This window comes from Hibiscus syriacus, unplaced genomic scaffold (assembly GCF_006381635.1).
Source record: "Hibiscus syriacus cultivar Baekdansim isolate YM2019G1 unplaced genomic scaffold, ASM638163v2 tig00116965_pilon, whole genome shotgun sequence".
NCBI classification, from domain to species: Eukaryota; Viridiplantae; Streptophyta; class Magnoliopsida; order Malvales; family Malvaceae; genus Hibiscus; species Hibiscus syriacus.
In genome coordinates this window covers 2,810,094-2,828,572 of record NW_024063490.1, presented here as the reverse complement: position 1 = coordinate 2,828,572, position 18,479 = coordinate 2,810,094, and the positions used below count along the sequence as shown (strand labels likewise).

The window sequence follows — 18,479 nt, the reverse complement described above, 5'->3', positions numbered from 1 at the left end:
ATAATAATCAAGTAAATATTGAGTGAAATATTTTTTTTAAACTAAAAAGCCAGCTTTATTACAATCCTAAAAAGTCTGAAAACAAACAAGTGCTTACAACTAGCACCCACTAAAACACGCAACAAAACACCCTGAACCTAAAAAACACCACAAAAGTTGGCTTCCTCTTCAGCTTTTCCAAATAAGAAATTGAAACTCCCGAAGCTCGAAGAAAACAAAACCCAATAATCAAAACTGGGGAAACTCATCGCCACACTGTCAGAAGGATTCAATCAACCTTCTATCCTCCTCCGCCTAAAGTTCGACACACCTTGGACCTTTTTCCACCCAAAATCGATCCTCCATCCCTGTCTTAATCGCCCTGCAAGCAAGTGGATTGCCATGTTACTGGCCCTAGGAAGGGAAAAAAGTGACAAGAACGAAAAGCTTCTCCTCGTTTCCTTGCTTCCCAGGTGAGCGCACTAATTCCAGAGAGGTCGTCTCTTCTGGAATTGATCTTGTTGATGGCCGTTCGAGAGTCCCCCTCTATTATCACCTCATGGAAACCCATCTCTGCCGAAAATAGAAGAGCATGAATCGCCGCCTTCTCCTCTGCCATGAAAGCTAAGGTACTTTTCTTGCTGAATCTCCTACATGCACTGAGTATATTACTTTCCATATCTCTCGCTATTATTCCTGACCAAGCTTCATTTCTATTATGCACAAATCGAGCATCGAAATTGGTCTTCACATGGTTCGGAGGAGGCTTCTAGCTACCAGTCAAGAGGGTTCGTGGTCCATGGAGTTGTTCGTTTGCCTTGTCAAAATCGTCGCATTGAGTTCGGATTAAGGTAATTACTTCCTCACATCTCATATCCTTCCCCTGATGTAACGGTTTATTTCGGGCGAACCAAATAGCCCAAATCCCTACTAAATCTATGTATGCTTTTCATTAGAATTATGATGAAAAGCCAAGATAACCATGCACTAAAATCTAAAGAGTTAACCCATATAGGCCAATTAAAACCCAAAGCGCTCCAAACTTGTCTCGGTAAAATACAATCTCTCACTGCATGAGCATTATTTTCTACTACCTAAGCACATCCCGATCAACTTGGGTCATTGATAATACGCCTCTGATACATGTTTCTTTTAGTGGGGACATAATTGCAGATGAACTTCCAAATTTGAAGTTGGATTTTTCTTTGACATTTACAAGCCCACATCGCCTTAAACAAATCCATATGATGTGAGAACTCACCTGCTGGAGTTAAAAGCAATTTATATGCACTTCTCACGCTAAACAATACCGAACATTTCCTTCCCCATATGCGACAATCCTTCTGATTAAAACAAGATATGAGAATTTTGCAAATCAAATCAGCTTCAGTTTCGACAGAAAATTGCCGAACTAAATCCACTCTCCAAGCTTTTGAATTCACATCAATCAATTCTACCACCCATTCCACTGATTCATTACGAGGTGATTCCATTAATTGTTGTTGATCATATGGCAACCAATAATTGTTCCATATAGAAATACCTCTCCTATTGCCTACTTCCCATCGGACTCCCATTTCTAATAAACCATTTGCACTTCAAATACTCCTCCATATGTAGGATGGCGTAGCTCCTAATCAAGAAGAAAAGAACGTACCTGCAGGAACATACTTAGCTCGTAACAAATGACCAACAAAAAATGTAGGATTTTGGATTAGTCTCCATCCCCGTTTTTCTAAAAGGGCGATATTGAATTTTTCCAAATCCTTAAAGCCTTATCATCCCTCCTCCATTAGTCTGCTTAAAGACTCCCAAGAACACCAGTGTATTCCCATATTTTGTTTGGACCTTTTTCCACCAGAAAAAGCGACATTATAGCTTCCAAATCCAGACAAATCGTTTTAGGCAGCAAAAAACAATTCATTGCATACAATGGGATTGCTTGCAAAACAATTTTAATAAATACATATTTACCCCCTGGGACATCACCCGAACAATTCAACTTCGAATACGGTTACGATATTTATCATATTTGCAAAAGCCCCTCTCTTATTCTAACCAAAAATCGCAGGGAGACCCAAATACAGCTCAAGGTTTGTAGACATTGGAACGTCCAAAATTCTCCGAATACTGTCTCCTATCAACTGACACATTTGCACTGGAAAGGATACCCGATTTATCCAAATGAACTGGTTGTCCCGGACACTCCCCATAGACCGATAGTAACCTTTTAACCCGCACAACCATTTGTTCAGAGGCTTCGAGGAATGAATCTCTCTCCCACCACACCATTCAGGACAACAGAATTTGATACTGAGCAAACACATTCTTGAATTTTCCCAATCCACTCTGGACAGAAACCCATCTGTGCCATTACTGCCCATAAAAATTCCCATTCGACTCTGTCATAAGCTTTGCTCATGTCCAGTTTGAGGGTAAAAAAAAACCTTTAGCTCCCTTTCTTTTCTACATAAAAGAATGCGAAACTTCGTACGCAATGATGATGTTATCCGAAATCAACCGACCAGGAACAAAAGCACTTTGTGCATCATCGATACAACCATCCATAAATTCCTGCATTCGTAAGACCAACATTTTAGAAATAAATTTATATAGCACAGCACACAAGCTAATTGGACGAAACTGATGTAACGAGCTTGGATTAGCAAATTTCGGGATTAGCACTATGTGAGTATGATTGATCTCTCCTATACTCGCTCGTCCTTCAACAATATCAGCACAGTAATTTGCCACCCCCTCTCCTATCACGTGCCAAAATCTATGGTAAAAAAGAGCATCGAAACCATCCTACCCCGATGCCTTCAAAGGACTCAACGCTTTAACCTCCACGTACACATCTTCCTTTGTAAAAGGTTTGATTAACATGTGATTTATATCTTCAGAGATACAAACTGAGATCCCATCCAAGATGTTATCTTCAAATCCCACAAAACTCGAAGAAAAAAGGGATTGAAAGTATTCCCGGGTAACATTATCCATACCGTTCACATCCTCCACTACCTCCCCCGCGTTAGTCTTTAGTTGCCGAATTGTATTTTCCCGTATACGGATCGAAGCAAACATGTGGAAAAAAACAGTGCTTTTGTCGCCATGCTTTAATCAATTGGCTCTTGCCCGTTGCTTCCAATACAATTCGTCCTTATCCGCTTCCATATTCAGCTGCAATTTTGTATCTACAATTTCCCCCAAAATCTCATCGGATGGGCCAAAATCCATAAGCCTTTTTAACTTACGATTCAAACTGACTTTCGTTACTTTTTTATTATGACAGATCTGTTTAAACCACCTGTCGTAACTGATTTTCGTCCGGACATGAATTTTTCTTGGCGGAAAAGTAATGTGAATGAATAAGTGGTTTTTAATGAAAAAAATGTTTTGGAGTCGCCATCGACCTTTTTGGGTTAGGTAGGTCGAATACCTAAAAGTTATCTTTTAAAATAGTTTTTAAGAAAACATCATTTTAAAAGATAAACTGATTTGTGTATAATCAAAATTTTATTTTTTTAGTAATAAAAAGGGATTCGTGGTCGGTTACGTTTGGGGAATGATTAACACCCCCACAACGCCCAAGATTGGTACCTGTCGATTATAAATTGTCTCTAATAGTGGAAGTTTAAGAATTCTAATATAAATTTAATTTACAATCATGTTATTTCAAATTCAATTAAATAATTCTAAGGAAAAATATATTAAAATAATTTTTATAAAACTAAAGTAAATATATATATACTTTGGGTTTTTATAAATAGGGTGTTTATTTATTTAAAAATATTAGAAAATGATATCTAGTTACTTTAAGACATACTCTTTCTTTAATATTAAAAAATAAATAAATAATAATAAGAATATGATAATTTTTCCTAAAAAATAATGTAAATCAAACTAAATTAAATATAATATTTTATTTATTTAAAAATAACATAAAAGAATATCTAGTTACTTTAAGACAATCTCTTTCTTAATATTAATTAATTAATAAATATTATTATTTAATCAATTTGTGAAATTAATCAAATAATACTTATGATTTTTTCATATATATATATATATATATATATATATATATATATATATATATATATCTTAATGTGTCTAAAATTAAATAAAGAGAAATAATTAAAGGGCTATATTTAAAGTATTGAAATATAAAGGACAAAAATAATAAAGTCAGAATTTGTAATTAAACAATGATCAAGATGTAAAAATTGGAAATATGGCATCATATTCATAAATAAAATAATAACATAATTAATTAATGACTAAAATGAAACAAAATAGAAATTATCATGCAAAAATCGAAAATAAAAATAAACAAAGAATATCGGTGACCAAAATAAAAAATACTCCTAAACTAGAATGGCTTATGGATGATTAACCCATTTTAAGCGTATTATCATCATTTTTGTCAGTAGCATTACTCTCGATAAATTAGGCTTCAAAATATTCTAGTTCTTTTAGAGTTCATGTTATTTTGGTCTTTTACAAAACAAGGGCATTTTTGTAATTTTACCTCATAGGTCTATTTTTGGTAATTTCTTATCCAACCAATCCCGATATTTAACGTTTAAAGAAAATTTATCAAAATTTTTGGATTTTAAAGTTAATTGCATTTATTAATAAATCATTGAACTTATAATTATTTCCGATCGATCTTCCAGTTTCTTACGCGAGCTATCTGAGTCATATTCGGTTATCGACTTTTTATCATATTCGGATCGAGTTTATAAATAATTTACAATATAAATGAGACCCATCATATTCATCCATGTATCTACCAATTTCCAACATAGTCCATAAAGCATGCATAAGGTAGTAATGTATTACCTCGATTTTTGTACCCCATCGATCGAACATTTAAACTCTATTCGATTACTCTAAAACATTAATTCAATGTCCAATAATTCCTCGGATACATAGCAGACAATTTTACGTTAGTTACTGAACTAATCAGAAAACCAAATTTGATTCCGAAGATAAATCAGTGAAAAACGGCTTACCGGATGCAAGTTTGGCAAAACGAACCTTGAATTTTGACTCAGGACGTCAAAATATATAAAAGTAGGTTCTGCCTGGACTGGTTCTAGAAATTTCTTGAACCGCCTGGAGACCACCACGTGCACTGCTGGCGCGTGCGGAGGCGACGGGGTTCGTTTCCACCGACCGATCACTCCACTACCTTCTACACACTCCAAATTACGAATATCAAACCTCAATTTCAACAAAATAAGCCAAACATTCATCGGAATCTTCAATTGAACTTACCCCAAATGAAGATCGACGATGGCATGTCAACGAGGAACAAAATTGATAGGGTTTTGCTCGCACGACACCGGTGAATACAATGGAGGTGAAGGTGAGGCGAGACAACGACGGAGGCGACCATAATCGATGAAGATATACTCAGAAATGGGGGTTTTCGATGAGGCTTTTCTTGGCTCTTCCACGGCGAACGTCGACGATTCACGACGGGATAAGGGTCGGGTTTTTGATCAGGATAAGGAAGCGGTTGTTTTAGGGGTAGTGGCGCTGACTATGACGGTCGGACGGTGGCGAAATCGGGTGATGAAAGGGATGGGAGTTAGGGATTTAGGTTGTTAATTTGGGGGAAGTTTGGGGTTAACCGATCGGGGGGAGTTTATTTTTCATTGGGTAATAAAAATGGTAAAATTCAGGTTCAAGTCCTTGAATTTCCAATACTTTATAAAATTATCTATAAGTTTCAAAAACTTATAATTTGACCGTTAAATTGGGGTGTGGCATAACTTATTGTCAATGTTTGATTAGTACAACAAAAGTTTTGTTTGTTGTTAATATTAGTGTCAAAAGACTTGATATTGATGTAGTGTTTGGTATCTTGTGGCACTACAGCAAAATAGGTTTGTATAAGTTTTTTTAACGGTGTTTTAAGAGTAAGCGTCTCAAACTTTACACATATTGTGGCAATTACAGCTAAAACAACACAAGATAATAATATTAGTGGCGTTTATATTAAAACGTCGCTAAAGAGCCGTACTTAGTGGTGTTTTTAGCCAAACACCACAATTTGTCAATGTTTTAGTGGCGTTTTTAATTACAAACACCGTAATTTCTGAGTCTTTTATTATCCCAGAACCTTTAGTGGCGCTTTTATTAAACGCCACAATTTTGTTTTTTTAAATAAACACCACAATTTGTCAGTACTTTAGTGACATTTAAATAAACACCGCAAATTTTGATATCTCCCAGATCCCTTTTTTCATTTTAGGTTTCTGTGCTTAATTTTTCCTTCACTTTTTCTCAAAGGTTTCTGCCGCTTTAACTTTTTCTCATTTTTTTGTTTCATTTTTCCTTTATTTTTTCTTAAAGTTTTTTGTTCTACAATTATGGCTTCGAAAAGTCGTCGTCGACGTCACAACTGCTGCTATTTATTCCATGTCAAAGTCTATGTAGATTTCAGTAATTCGTTCATTCGACGGCCAGGATTCAAGTCAGTGTTCTTGTATGATGAAATCTTAAGGTGTTTTTTTTAAGATTGAGTGATTTTGAGTGGCGCAAGAAGAAGTGGAGATAGAGGCGAAGGTGGTGACGGAGAATGGGAAGCTAGCGCAGATGGTGGTGAAGATTAGAAGAAAAGGAAACGGTGAGCTTATTGCTTTGGGTAAACAATGGATGGCTACCCATAAAGCTAGTTAAAAAGCTTTTTTATTTTATTTACAGAGATACCATTAGCTTTTGCAGTTAAAAAGCTGCAACTAAAACGAGACAAAACTCTTGATAACTTCATTGATAATTAAATAATTGGAATCATATAGATTTGTTTATTGTCTGCTTCAAGTGTCCTTTAGTGTTCCATGTGTTCTTGATAGCTATGGTTTTGGGTTGAAAGTTATAGATTAGTCCAATTTAAAGCTCGTGTGCCCTTATTTTAAAAAGAGGTAAATGACTCTTCTGGTCCCCTAGTTTCCATAACTATCCAGTTTTAAAAATGCAACGTAAGTAAAAATTGTAAATGACATTTACACATGTACACCTTGATGCAGAAAACATGCCATATGTTAAAACAAAACATCCTAATTAAGATTAACTCAATTAACATGAATGTTATTACACTACCTATAGGTTGCAAGTCAGAAAAAGAAACCATATGTCAATTTCATCTCGCGAATTAGTAAATAAGTGTATTATCATTGAAGCTTCGAATCTCGTGATGGATACTCTCTCACTATAAATTTTGTTTAGGTTTAATCTGGAACTTGTTCCATCTAGTTTAAAGCATGAATTATTAATGCTAAGTAGTGTTATTTCAGGATTCAAGCATTGATATTGTCACCTACGAGAGATTTGGCATCTCAAACAGAGAAAGTTATGTGAACAATTGGTATCTCAAATTTACGATGTTTATAAACATCTTCCACCCGAGCTTCAAGTACATGCCTCACTTTGTCTTATTTTTATTATAAGTAAAGGAACCACAAATATTATAACTTGTAAGTCTGATACTCCTATAACAGTTGTAAGTGAAGTTCTTAGGCATTGCAGGTTTATGTTGCATATTGTTTTCTTACTAGGTTTTAATGTTCATGAATTGAATATTAGTTATTACGATGTTATTGTTCTGACTTGTTGATGTTATCTTGCTACATTCTTACATCTCTTGTACAGTTACAAATGAAGAGTTTGAGTAACATACTAGTATTCAGTTACAAATGAAGTAGGATGATAATAGGAACTAAAGATACAGAGAGTGATAATTAAGAAAATGAAACAACTCTTTTTAGTATACGTGAGAAGAGCTTGTATGGGAGGTTTCTTATTGTCAACTGAGTAACTGACTCTCAAGTTCTAAATTGTACTTAGTATTAGTCAATTCACACTTGGAGTAGTGATAAATCCATAAAAATACTACTTTTAAGGCTTTTTTCACTTAAGTTATTGATTGTCTAAAGGTCATATAGTTCATTTTAGGTGCATGTAGTTTCATAGTTGCATTTTGGTTGTTGTGTTTTGTCATTGCATTTTACTTTGTGAAGGTGCTATATGATGGGATAGGTTTGGCTATTTGGTGATGTGCAAGAAACAATGAGCATAAGGCGAGCTAAGAAGAATGTTGCGACATCACAAGTTGCTAAAGCAAACTACAATACCTTGGCATTTCTAGCACAGAAAAGAATAAAAATATATTTTTCAAAAATGACAATTGTTATTAGCATGTGATTGGTGCTGATAACCACCTAAATGGAACCCACTACCACCTATAGAATCAATCTTCACACATTTGAAGTGTGTCTGGGGGTATGATGGGAATTTTTCCCAAAATTCCCTAAGAACATTCCTTAGATTTATAAAGAAAATGACACTATTTTAGAGGATATCTAATTCATCATCTTCTCCAACTATCTCTTCCTCAATTGAAGAAGCTCGACCTCGTTTTTCTTTTTCACATCCATTTTTTAGTGGTGTTCCTACATTGGTGAAGCTCGAGGGAGTGATATAGCATCTGAGAGAAGCTCACACTATAGCCATTCATGGGGCTTGAAGGAAGTGTTGGTCGTGTGCACCTTGTGCTTTCTTCTCTGAATTTTTCTCTATTTTTATTCTTGAAACTTTGATTGGAATATAAGGACGAATGAACGATTTGGTATACTACATGGTTTATTCGAACTCCACCATGAACTAAGTTATATTTGTTGGAGTTCATTTGATGGATGTTTTTAAACTTTATCTTTTAATGTTTGATTAATGGTTTCCTTTTTTCTTTACTCATTTTGCTTATGTGTACTTCATCATCTAAGATTTTAAGAAGCATGAGAGTGTCCATCTTTTAGAAGAAGACTAGGTGTTCGAGAGAAACATAGTCATTAACATTTAAGTATTTGAGAGAAAGTTAAGAAATGGGATATAATTAATAGCTATAGCCTAATCCCTTAGTACTTGAGAGAGATTAAGCTAGGATTTCTACCAATAAGAGGGGTAGTGTGTTTTTAACAAGTTAGTTGCCATTATTGAGACTAAGAGGAGATGTGGAATTCTAAGCTATTAGGTTCTTAGACTAGAGATAGCTAAAACACTTTTAGCAAACTCCGTCGAACTAGTAAAGCATAAGAGGTCTTAATCAACCTTAGAGGTAAGTATTTAGCTTCTTGAGTGACTCCCCACTAATCATTCCCGAAGTAGTTTCTCGTGTGAGGATAATCAAGTTATTGTATTTATTTTTTGTTTTTGTCATTCTGCATTACCTTGACATTTTCACCCATTTAGACTATAAACATCTCCATTGCCATGACATCACATTTGTTCACTCATTCATATTTATTCACCATCATTCCACCCTATAGTCACGATTCCTTTACCTAGGCATTATCATTGTAATTATCATTAATATACTTAGATAATTTAGTGTATTGTTATGTCCAAACTCATAAACTCCACCAATCACTAAGGACGATACTCACTCATCATTATATTAATTTTGTGATTGTTTATACTTGCATATTAATTGCGTATAATTTTATAATACTCATAACACGGAATAAGTTTTTGGCGCTGTTGTCGGGGATTAACAACATGATGTTAATTAGTTTGTCATAGCATTTTATTTTTCTTATTTATTCTTTAGTATAGTTTACTTGATATTTTTACTTTATCTTTTTTAGGATTACTTGGTGTATGGCCATAGGACATTCTGACGAGTCATTGATACTAATTGAACCTGAAATCGAAAGAGTCTTCAGACAAAGGAGACGTGCTCAAGAAAATATGTATTATATTGCAAATCAAGGCATTGGTCAAGAGGGAGATCAGAATGTCGAGACAACTCCAAATGTTGGGCATGCTGCTAGGCCTCGTGTTATTCGTGACCATCTGAATCCTATATTGGATGACTTGAATCTAGGGATTGTGACACTGGAAATTCGGGTATCCCATTTTGAGCTCAAATCATTCATGTTCAATATGTTGAATTCTATAGGTCAATTTGGGGGCATGCCAAATGAAGTTGCAAGGCATCATATTCACAATTTCTTAGAGGTATGTGATTCTTTCCGCCAACATGGAGTACATCAGGATGTGTTGAAATTAAAGTTATTTCCTCACTCTTTGCGTGACTGAACTAGGGCTTGGTTGAGTGGTGTTCTATCTGGTTCGATGGAGTCATTGGATGATCTTTGTAAAAGCTTTTTGTTGTGCTATAACTTGCCAAACATGAACACTCAGCTAAGGAATGACATAACATCCTTTCCTTAGGCTGATGACAAATCTATGTATGAATGTTATGATTGTTACAAGAGTTTTCTTTGCAAGTGTTCTAATCATGGTTTTCAAGACTGGACTCAAGTAGTGATGTTTTATAATAGAGTCAATGCACCCACGAAGATGATGCTTGATGCCTCATCAAATGGGACATTTCTTGACAAATCACCTATTGAGGCATTTGCTATTCTTGATAGGATTGTCAACAATGATTATCAATTTCCTTTCTCAAGGCTTGGAATTAGGAGAAAAACACCTAGGGCATTCGAGTTAGATGCCAAGGACTCTGTGTTCGTTCAACTCTCAGTTATCAGTAATATGTTGAAGAATCTACAACGCTAGACTGAGGTGAAGAAAGTGAAGGTAGCCAATTCAATATGTCTGTTATGCCTTGGAAATCACCACGAGAGTGAGTGCTTGATTAATCATGAGTTCGTCAACTATGTCAGTAATTTCAATCGAGACAATAACAATCCTACTCCAATACCTACAATCCAGGGTGGCGTCAACACCCTAACTTCTCATAGGGAAATCAATAAGCCCCTAATTCTAATCAACCTACTCACCAACAAAATTTTGCTGAACCTCAAGGCTACCAAAATCCTACGCCATGGCATAATACTAACAAGGGAGCCCAATCTTCATCTAATATAAGTTATTTGGAGGCCACGATTCAAGACTTCATAGCTACCACTAAGACAATGTTGCAAGACCATACTATATCAATGAAAAATTAAGGAGTTTTACTTCATATTCAAGGCGCCTTACTTCAAAGTAATAACTCGTCTCTAAGAGCTTTGGAAGGTCAAGTTGGTCAGATTATCCTGACATTGCAAGAGCGTCAACAAGGACGTTTACCAAGTGACATTGAAGTCACTAAATCACATGGCAATGAACAATGCAATGTATTAACTCTTAAGAGTGGTACTCAGATTGACCAACAAGTTAAGTTTGGGGGAAAGCAGTAGAATGATTCTACCCCCACTTCTGAGTAAACTGAAACTAAATTACAAGATGAAATCATTGTCAAGAAAGACAAGGATGAGGGTTCTACTAGTGAACCTACCGAGCTACTAAATACCTATGCCAAGGTAAAAGATATTCATATTCCCATAATTGAGGAAGTTAGATCCCTACCGCCCTTCCCGAAAAGATTGAAAAAGCACAATGATGAAGTCCAATTCAAAAAGTTTGTTGACATTCTTGATCAACTTTATATTAATGTACCTCTTTTGGAAGCCATCAAGCAAATACCTACTTATGCCAAGTTTCTTAAGGAGATTTGTACCAAGAAGAGGAAAGTTGAGAAGTTTGAGACAGTTGCCATGGAAAAAATATTGCTCCGCATTGAGCAAGCTATTGATCTGGGCAGTTTCATTATTACATGTTCTATATGAGCTAATTTTGTTGGAAAAGGCACAATGCGACTTTGGTTCAAGCGTGAACTTAACGCGAAAATCTATATTCTTGAAGCTTGGTATGGGAAATGGCAAACCTACCTCTGTGATTCTACAACTTACCGATCGATCCCATGTTCTTCCTAAATGGAGAGTCGAGGATGTCATAGTGAGGGTTGATGGATTTTTTTTCCCTGCCGACTTTCTTATTCTTGATTATGAAGTTGATGCCAATGTGCCCATTATCTTGAGTAGGTCTTTCTTAGCCACTGGTCGTATTTTAAAGGATTACAAAAAGGGTAAACTCACCACGAAAGTGGCTGACCAGTGTGTGGCTATCAATGTTTTTCGTACTCTCAAGTATGCTCATGACTCAGAAGAACGCCAAGGAATTTTTGACGTGAATTCATTAATGGAAGAGGAAATCGAATAATTTTTCCAAAGTAATTTCATTCAGCTGGCAGATTATAAGCGTCTTATAATTGAGGAAAGCATAGAGGAGCGTGATGAATTACCATCTTGAGAGGAGCAATCTAGCTTAGTACTAGCTAGATCAGCTATGCACTTTGAACCCCTTGATTTTGATGAATTTGTTCCTCTTAAACCATCATTTCAGCATGCACTTACCCTATAGCTAAAGCTTTTCCCAGGGCATCTTAAATATGCTTATTTGGGTAGTGATAATACTTTAACTATGATTATTTCCTCTAGCCTTACTCCTGATCAAGAGAAAAGTTTGTTAAGTGTTTTGTTACAACATAAGAAAATACTTGGATGGAAGATGACTGATTTAAAGGGATTAGTCCCACTATTTGCATGCATAAGATTATGCTGGAAGAATGTCATGGAAACTCTATAGAGCCACAATGAAGACACAACCTAGTCACGAAGAAAGTGGTGATGAAAGAAATAACTAAATGGCTTGACGCTGGAATGATTTACCCCATAACTAATTGCTCATGGGTAAGCCTTGTCCAATGTGTCCCCATGAAGGGTGGCACAACTGTGGTGACTAATGGGGAGAATGAGCTACTGCCCCCGTGCATTGTCACATGATAGAGGATATACAAGGACTATCGTAATCTCAACAAAGCTACAAAGAATGACCATTTTCCTCTACCTTTCATTGATCAAATACTGGATCGATTGCCAGGCAAGGCATTTTATTACTTTCTGAATGGGTATTCTGGTATAATAAAATTGACATCGCATTAGAGGATCAAGAGAAGACCACATTCACATGTCCCTATGACACTTTTGTTTTTAGTAGAATGCCTTTTAGACTCTGTAATGCCCATGTTCCTTTTCAACGTTGCATGCAAGCTATCTTTTTTGGTATGGTTAAGGATTTCCTTGAGATATTCATGGATGATTTATATGTTTCCGGAGATGACTTTGAGAGATGCCTAGGCAATTTGGAAAAAGTTTTAAAGTGTTGTGAGGAAGCTGATCTAGTTTTGAATTGGGAGAAATGTCACTTTATAGTGACTGAATGTATTGTGTTATGGCACAAAATATCCCACAAGGGCATTGAGGTGTATAAGGCTAAGATTGAAGTGATTGAAAAATTGCCACTACCTAGCTCTACCAAAGGTATTAGGAGTTTCCTTGGACACGCTGGCTTTTATAGAAGATTCATCAAGGACTTCTCTAAAATATCTAAGCCCTTATGCACATTGCTTCAACAAAACCATCCCTTTCTATTCGATAAGTTTTGTCTTGTCGCATTTACCGAGCTAAAGAAAAGACTGATCTTAGCGCCAATTATAGTTCCTCTCGACTCGACATCACCATTCGAGTTGATGTGTGATGCAAGTGATTATGTCGTGGGAGCTGTTATGGGCAACACCAAGGTAAAATTTTCCATGTCGTATATTATGATAGTCGTACCTTGAACGAGGCACAAATGAACTACACAGTCATCGAGAAGGAATTACTTGTTGTGGTATTTCCATTTGATAAGTTTAGGCCATACTTAATAGGCACCAAGGTTATTGTTCACACTGATCACTCAGCTATGAAATATTTAGTAAACAAGAAGGATGTCAAGCCTATACTTATTAGGTGGATCTTACTATTGCAAGAATTTGATCTAGAGGTTGTAGATCGAAAAGGTACTGAGAATCAAATGGCAGATCAATCTAGGTTAGAAAGCAATTTTGAATGCCATGACATTTTAGACATTCAAGAGGAATTTCCTAATGAGAAAATATTATATGCCACAATAATTTTGTGGTACACTGACATTGTTAATTTTCTTGTTAGTGGTATTTTGCCTTTTGAATTAAATAGCCAGGGAAAAAAGTTCAAGCATGATGCAAGGTTCTACTTTTGGGATGAGCCATATCTATTCAAGCATTGCGTAGACCAAATCATAAGAAGGTGTGCACATGAAGAGGAGCAGCAGGACATTCTACACCATTGTCACACTGCCCCATGTTGAGGCCATTTTGGAGGACCAATGACCACTTCCAAGTTTCTTCAATCAGGCTTTTATTGGCCAACAGTTTTCAAAGATGCTCATGTATTTTACAAGTCATGTGATCGATGCCAACGTACTGGTAACATCTCCAAGCGGTATGAAATGTCATTGTAAAATATTTTGGAGATTGTATTTAATGTTTAGGTTATTGATTTCATGGGATCATTCACATATTCTTTTGGAGACTTGTACATTATAATTGATGTGGATTATGTATCTAAGTGGGTGGAGGCTATTGAAACTTCAAAGAATGATTCCAAAATTGTGCTTAAGTTTGTGCACAATAATATATTTACATGGTTTGGAGTGCCAAAAGCTATCATTAGCAATGAAGGAACCCACTTCGATAACAAATTGATTGCCAAGACATTGAAAATGTATGGAGTTCGTCACATAATTGCCACAACATATCATCCACAAACGAATGGCCAATTTGAAGAATCCAACCGCGATATAATGCAAATCTTAGAAAAAAATGGTGAATCCAAGGTAGAAGGATTGGTCGCCAAAGTTAGTGTTGGGACCATCGGCACACCCCATGGAGCAGCGGAAACAAAACTCGACGGTCTCACCAGCGATCCAAGTACGAAAAACTGAAATCGGGAAGAATGGATACGAATACTTACAGCGGGTTCCTTGAAAAACAACAGGGACAACAGTGAATACTGGTGGTGTAGATCGGTTCGAATCGTAAGCCTCCACGAAATCACGTCTCGGCCTCAACTCAGTTCACCCGATTGAGAGCAATATTTTTCTTCCTCAAAACAGTTTTTGAGAGAAAAACGACTGAAGGTTTTGTGTGTTTTTTCTAAAACGGCTGCTAGACCTAACACACCCTTTTATAGCCAAGTTACCCTAATCATATTAGGGTTTTATTATTTCAAATTAATTAAATCTATATTTAATAATTAGAATTTAATAATCCTTTTATATCCAAGTTACCCTAATCATATTAGGAATTTTATTATTTTAAATTAATTAAATCTATATTTAATTAATTAAAATTAAATATTTGGGATTATTGAAACATATATTTAAACTCTAGATATATATTTTAGTAACGTACAACAAATTGTACATATTTGCTCGTTTCAATCCTAGGGTGTGACCTTGTAGGTTCTTGTAACGTTAGCAGTAATTATTAGAACAATTCTAATATTACATACAATGAGTGACATCTAGCAATATATCATTGTCGCCTAAGTTATAAGAAAATATGATTCAACATATCATCTTGGTGATTAACTCTTTTATGTATTACATCCTTATGTCATTTATATCTAGAATAGGCATAAGTCTTGGAATAGTCACACTTGTATAGCCAATCTATTGTTTCTTGATATCTAGAGTAGACTTTAATTAACGAATATTTTATGATATCTCATATCAACTTATTCGAGCATGACCATGCATTTCTATTCTCACTCAATCAAGTGGCCTGTGATATATTTCCTATTATGTAAGAATGACAAATCTATCTTAATCATACACACCCACTACATATATCGAGATATATTCAATAATAATCTTTATAGAGCAACCAGTTACGGAGCATGTTTAGCTGCATCAAAACATACAACAATATATGTTGGGATAGTATTGATCTCAAGTCGAGGATCATACATCTAGTCATCACCATGAGCAATGTTATGACTGTCACATAATAATCCAAGACATATGCTCATGGTCGGTCAATCCAATACATTGTTCTCTAACAATATGTATCAATTCTAACATCTCTATATCAATGACAACTCATTGTCATCAATCAATAACATGTTAGTCTTAAGCGTATTATTATTGTTCATGCCCATAATAATACTTGACTAGGGATCTTTTAATAATAACAATTATGTCATTATATGGACTTTATTATCTTTCAGTTTATGTTAAACACATATATAAAAATGAAAATAATAGCGGCAATGCCTTTATTCAATAAAATCGGTAAATAAAAGTATTATTACAATCATCATATGATTGGTCTTTGGGCATACTCTAACAGGTAGATGAAGCACTTTGGTCATATAGAACAACATTTAAGACTCCTCTAGGCATGTCTCCCTTTAATTTGGTGTATGGAAAGGTCTTCCATCTCCCTGTTGAGTTGGAACACCAAGCATATTGGGCCATTAAAAAGCTCAATTTTGATGTTCAACTAGTTGGGAAGCAAAGACTGCTTGAGCTTAACGAGATGGAAGAATTCATAGCAAAAGCATATGAGAATGCCAAGTTGTATAAAGAAAAGACTAAAAAGTGGCATGACCATATGGTAATGCCAGGACATTTTCATGTTGTCCAGCATGTGCTACTTTATAATTCAAGGCTTAGGCTCTTTCCTGAAAAGTTCAAATCTAGATGGTCAGGACCATTTGAGGTGCATTATGTCTACCCACATGGGGCAATTGATATAAAAAAATATGGATGATGAGACGATCTGAAAGTTTATAATGGAGCCCCGCCCTTGAGCGACAAATTGGTGCTTTACTTGCACGATGTCTGAGTCTGCCCTCGTGAAACAACTTTAAATGCTATGTCATTGTTACTTGCTTCTTGTGCATAAGTAAAACAAGCATTTTTTTTATTTTTTTATTTTTATTATTTTATTACATGTAGATATTTACAATTTGTTTTATATTGTAGGGGCCCACCTCTCGTACAAAGGATGTGACGATTATGCTTGGGAGAAAAGAAAAAATGGAAGAATTAACCTTAATTTTTTGGATGGGGAGAAAATGGAAAAAATAAAGGAGGGAATAATTCTTTTTATTTATTTTCTTATTTAATTCTTGTCTTTTCTTTTACTTTGCATTTATTTTACCTTTCACCTTCTTAAATTACCATATCCACTCATTCTCTATCTTAACAGCTTGCTACCTTTTTTTCCTTTTTATTTTCTTTCATTTTATTTATTTCAACCTCTCATCATCTTTTTCTCTCTTTTCTTTAGCCGATACCATTGTTCAAGCTCTCAACTTTGTGTTTTCTTATTCTTTCACACAAGCTCCTATGGTGCGTACGAGACCTTCAAGTTCTGAAGTTTCCCTTTCTCAACAGTTTGTGGGCGATGAGGCAAATGAGAGATTCCAGAAGTTGAAAATTGTTTTTGAGTTGGGTTTTGTTTTCACCGAAAAATAAGATAAAGGTTTTGGGTCAGATTTCATGAACATCGTCGAGCCTCACAGGTGGCAGAAATTTGAGCGTCATCCTGGCAACGTCAATGCATCCTTGGTGAAAGATTTTTACGCTAACATTTCAAAGAAAACCAACATGCAATTGTTGTTATAGGTATATCCATTCGATTTACACATTGTCGATCAACATGTTGCATTTGAGAAAGAGGTCGATAATAAGAATTATGATGATATTCTTGAGGATCTATGCTTCTCTAACTCAAAGTCGAATGGACACCAAGCTAATCATTTTTCAATAAATCGGGTGCATCTTCAACCACGTGCAAAGCTCTAAAGTTGACATTCCTTAGAAGTTTGTGGTCGATGAGGCAAATGAGAGTTTCCAAAAGCTGAAAAATTTAAAGCTTTTTTTAGAGTTGGGTTTCATTTTCACCAACGAACAAGATGGAGGTTTTGGGCTGGATACATCATCGAGCCCCACAAGTGGCAGAAATTCGCGCGTAATCTTTGGTGAAAGATTTTTACGCTAACATATCAAAACCAAACCAACATGCAATTTTTGATAGAGGTGTATCCATTCAATTTACACCTTCAGCAATAAATCAGTATTTTCACTTGTAGGATGCAGTCGATCAACATGTTGCATTTGAGAAAGAGGCCGACTATAAGACTTATGATAATATTCTTGAGGATCTATGCTTCTCTAACTCAAAGTGAAATCACTTCATGAAAAACAAGTTTATGCAAACATCCCACAATACAACGATAATGTTGTCTCGCATAATGTTGCTACACTCTATTATGGTTACATATTTGATTGATATTGGTCGCGTTATTTTGGACTAAGTTCACGCGTGTTTAGAAAAAAATATAGTTCTTTTGTGTACCCAAATCTCATCACGACATTATGCCGCAAAAAGAATGTCGTTGAAAGCAAATTTGATGAGATTTTATCCGGAGTGTCGGGCATTACGAGAGCATCACTGCTAACTCTTTTGGGACTAGTAAAACCCAAGTTTAAGGTAGCCGTCTGAGGATGTTGAACCCTAAAATATCAAGGCAAGGATCCTTACTATCGAGGAATTTATCCAACACACAAAGACTCACTTGGCAGTTCTAACGAGAGATATCAATAATTTCTTTGGTTATATGAAACAAAGGGATGTCGTGGTGGAATCAATCTTCAAAGTGATTATCCCTCATATGGGCCACAACTTCCCATGTTTTCCTAATAAAATC

The 18,479-nt window shown here is 35.5% G+C and overlaps 1 protein-coding gene across 4 annotated transcripts; it reads left to right on the top strand.

Annotated features, from left to right (window-relative positions):
• The first annotated feature begins 136 nt into the window (after window positions 1-136).
• On the top strand, window positions 137-16,855 carry LOC120191220. 4 transcript variants are annotated; one of them, XM_039194192.1, is made up of 4 exons: window positions 137-608; window positions 712-830; window positions 9,633-10,005; window positions 16,750-16,855. In XM_039194192.1, exons 1-4 carry the CDS (start codon window positions 597-599, stop codon window positions 16,852-16,854), a joined length of 609 nt encoding a protein of 202 aa, XP_039050123.1. In that variant the 5' UTR covers window positions 137-596; the 3' UTR covers window position 16,855. The 4 variants fall into 4 exon arrangements, 3 of the variants coding, with proteins under 3 accessions (XP_039050123.1, XP_039050125.1, XP_039050124.1); XM_039194194.1 differs by adding an exon at window positions 7,287-7,405 and having other exon boundaries at window positions 137-830; XM_039194193.1 differs by lacking the exon at window positions 16,750-16,855 and adding an exon at window positions 10,092-10,183.
• Window positions 16,856-18,479: the final 1,624 nt, after the last annotated feature.

Coding starts and splice junctions, on each gene's coding strand:
- LOC120191220 (XM_039194192.1), top strand. Junction 831..9,632: donor CGCATTGAGTTCGGATTAAG/GTAATTACTTCC, acceptor TATCTTTTTTAG/GATTACTTGGTGTATGGCCA. Junction 10,006..16,749: donor ATATTCACAATTTCTTAGAG/GTATGTGATTCT, acceptor TTTATATTGTAG/GGGCCCACCTCTCGTACAAA.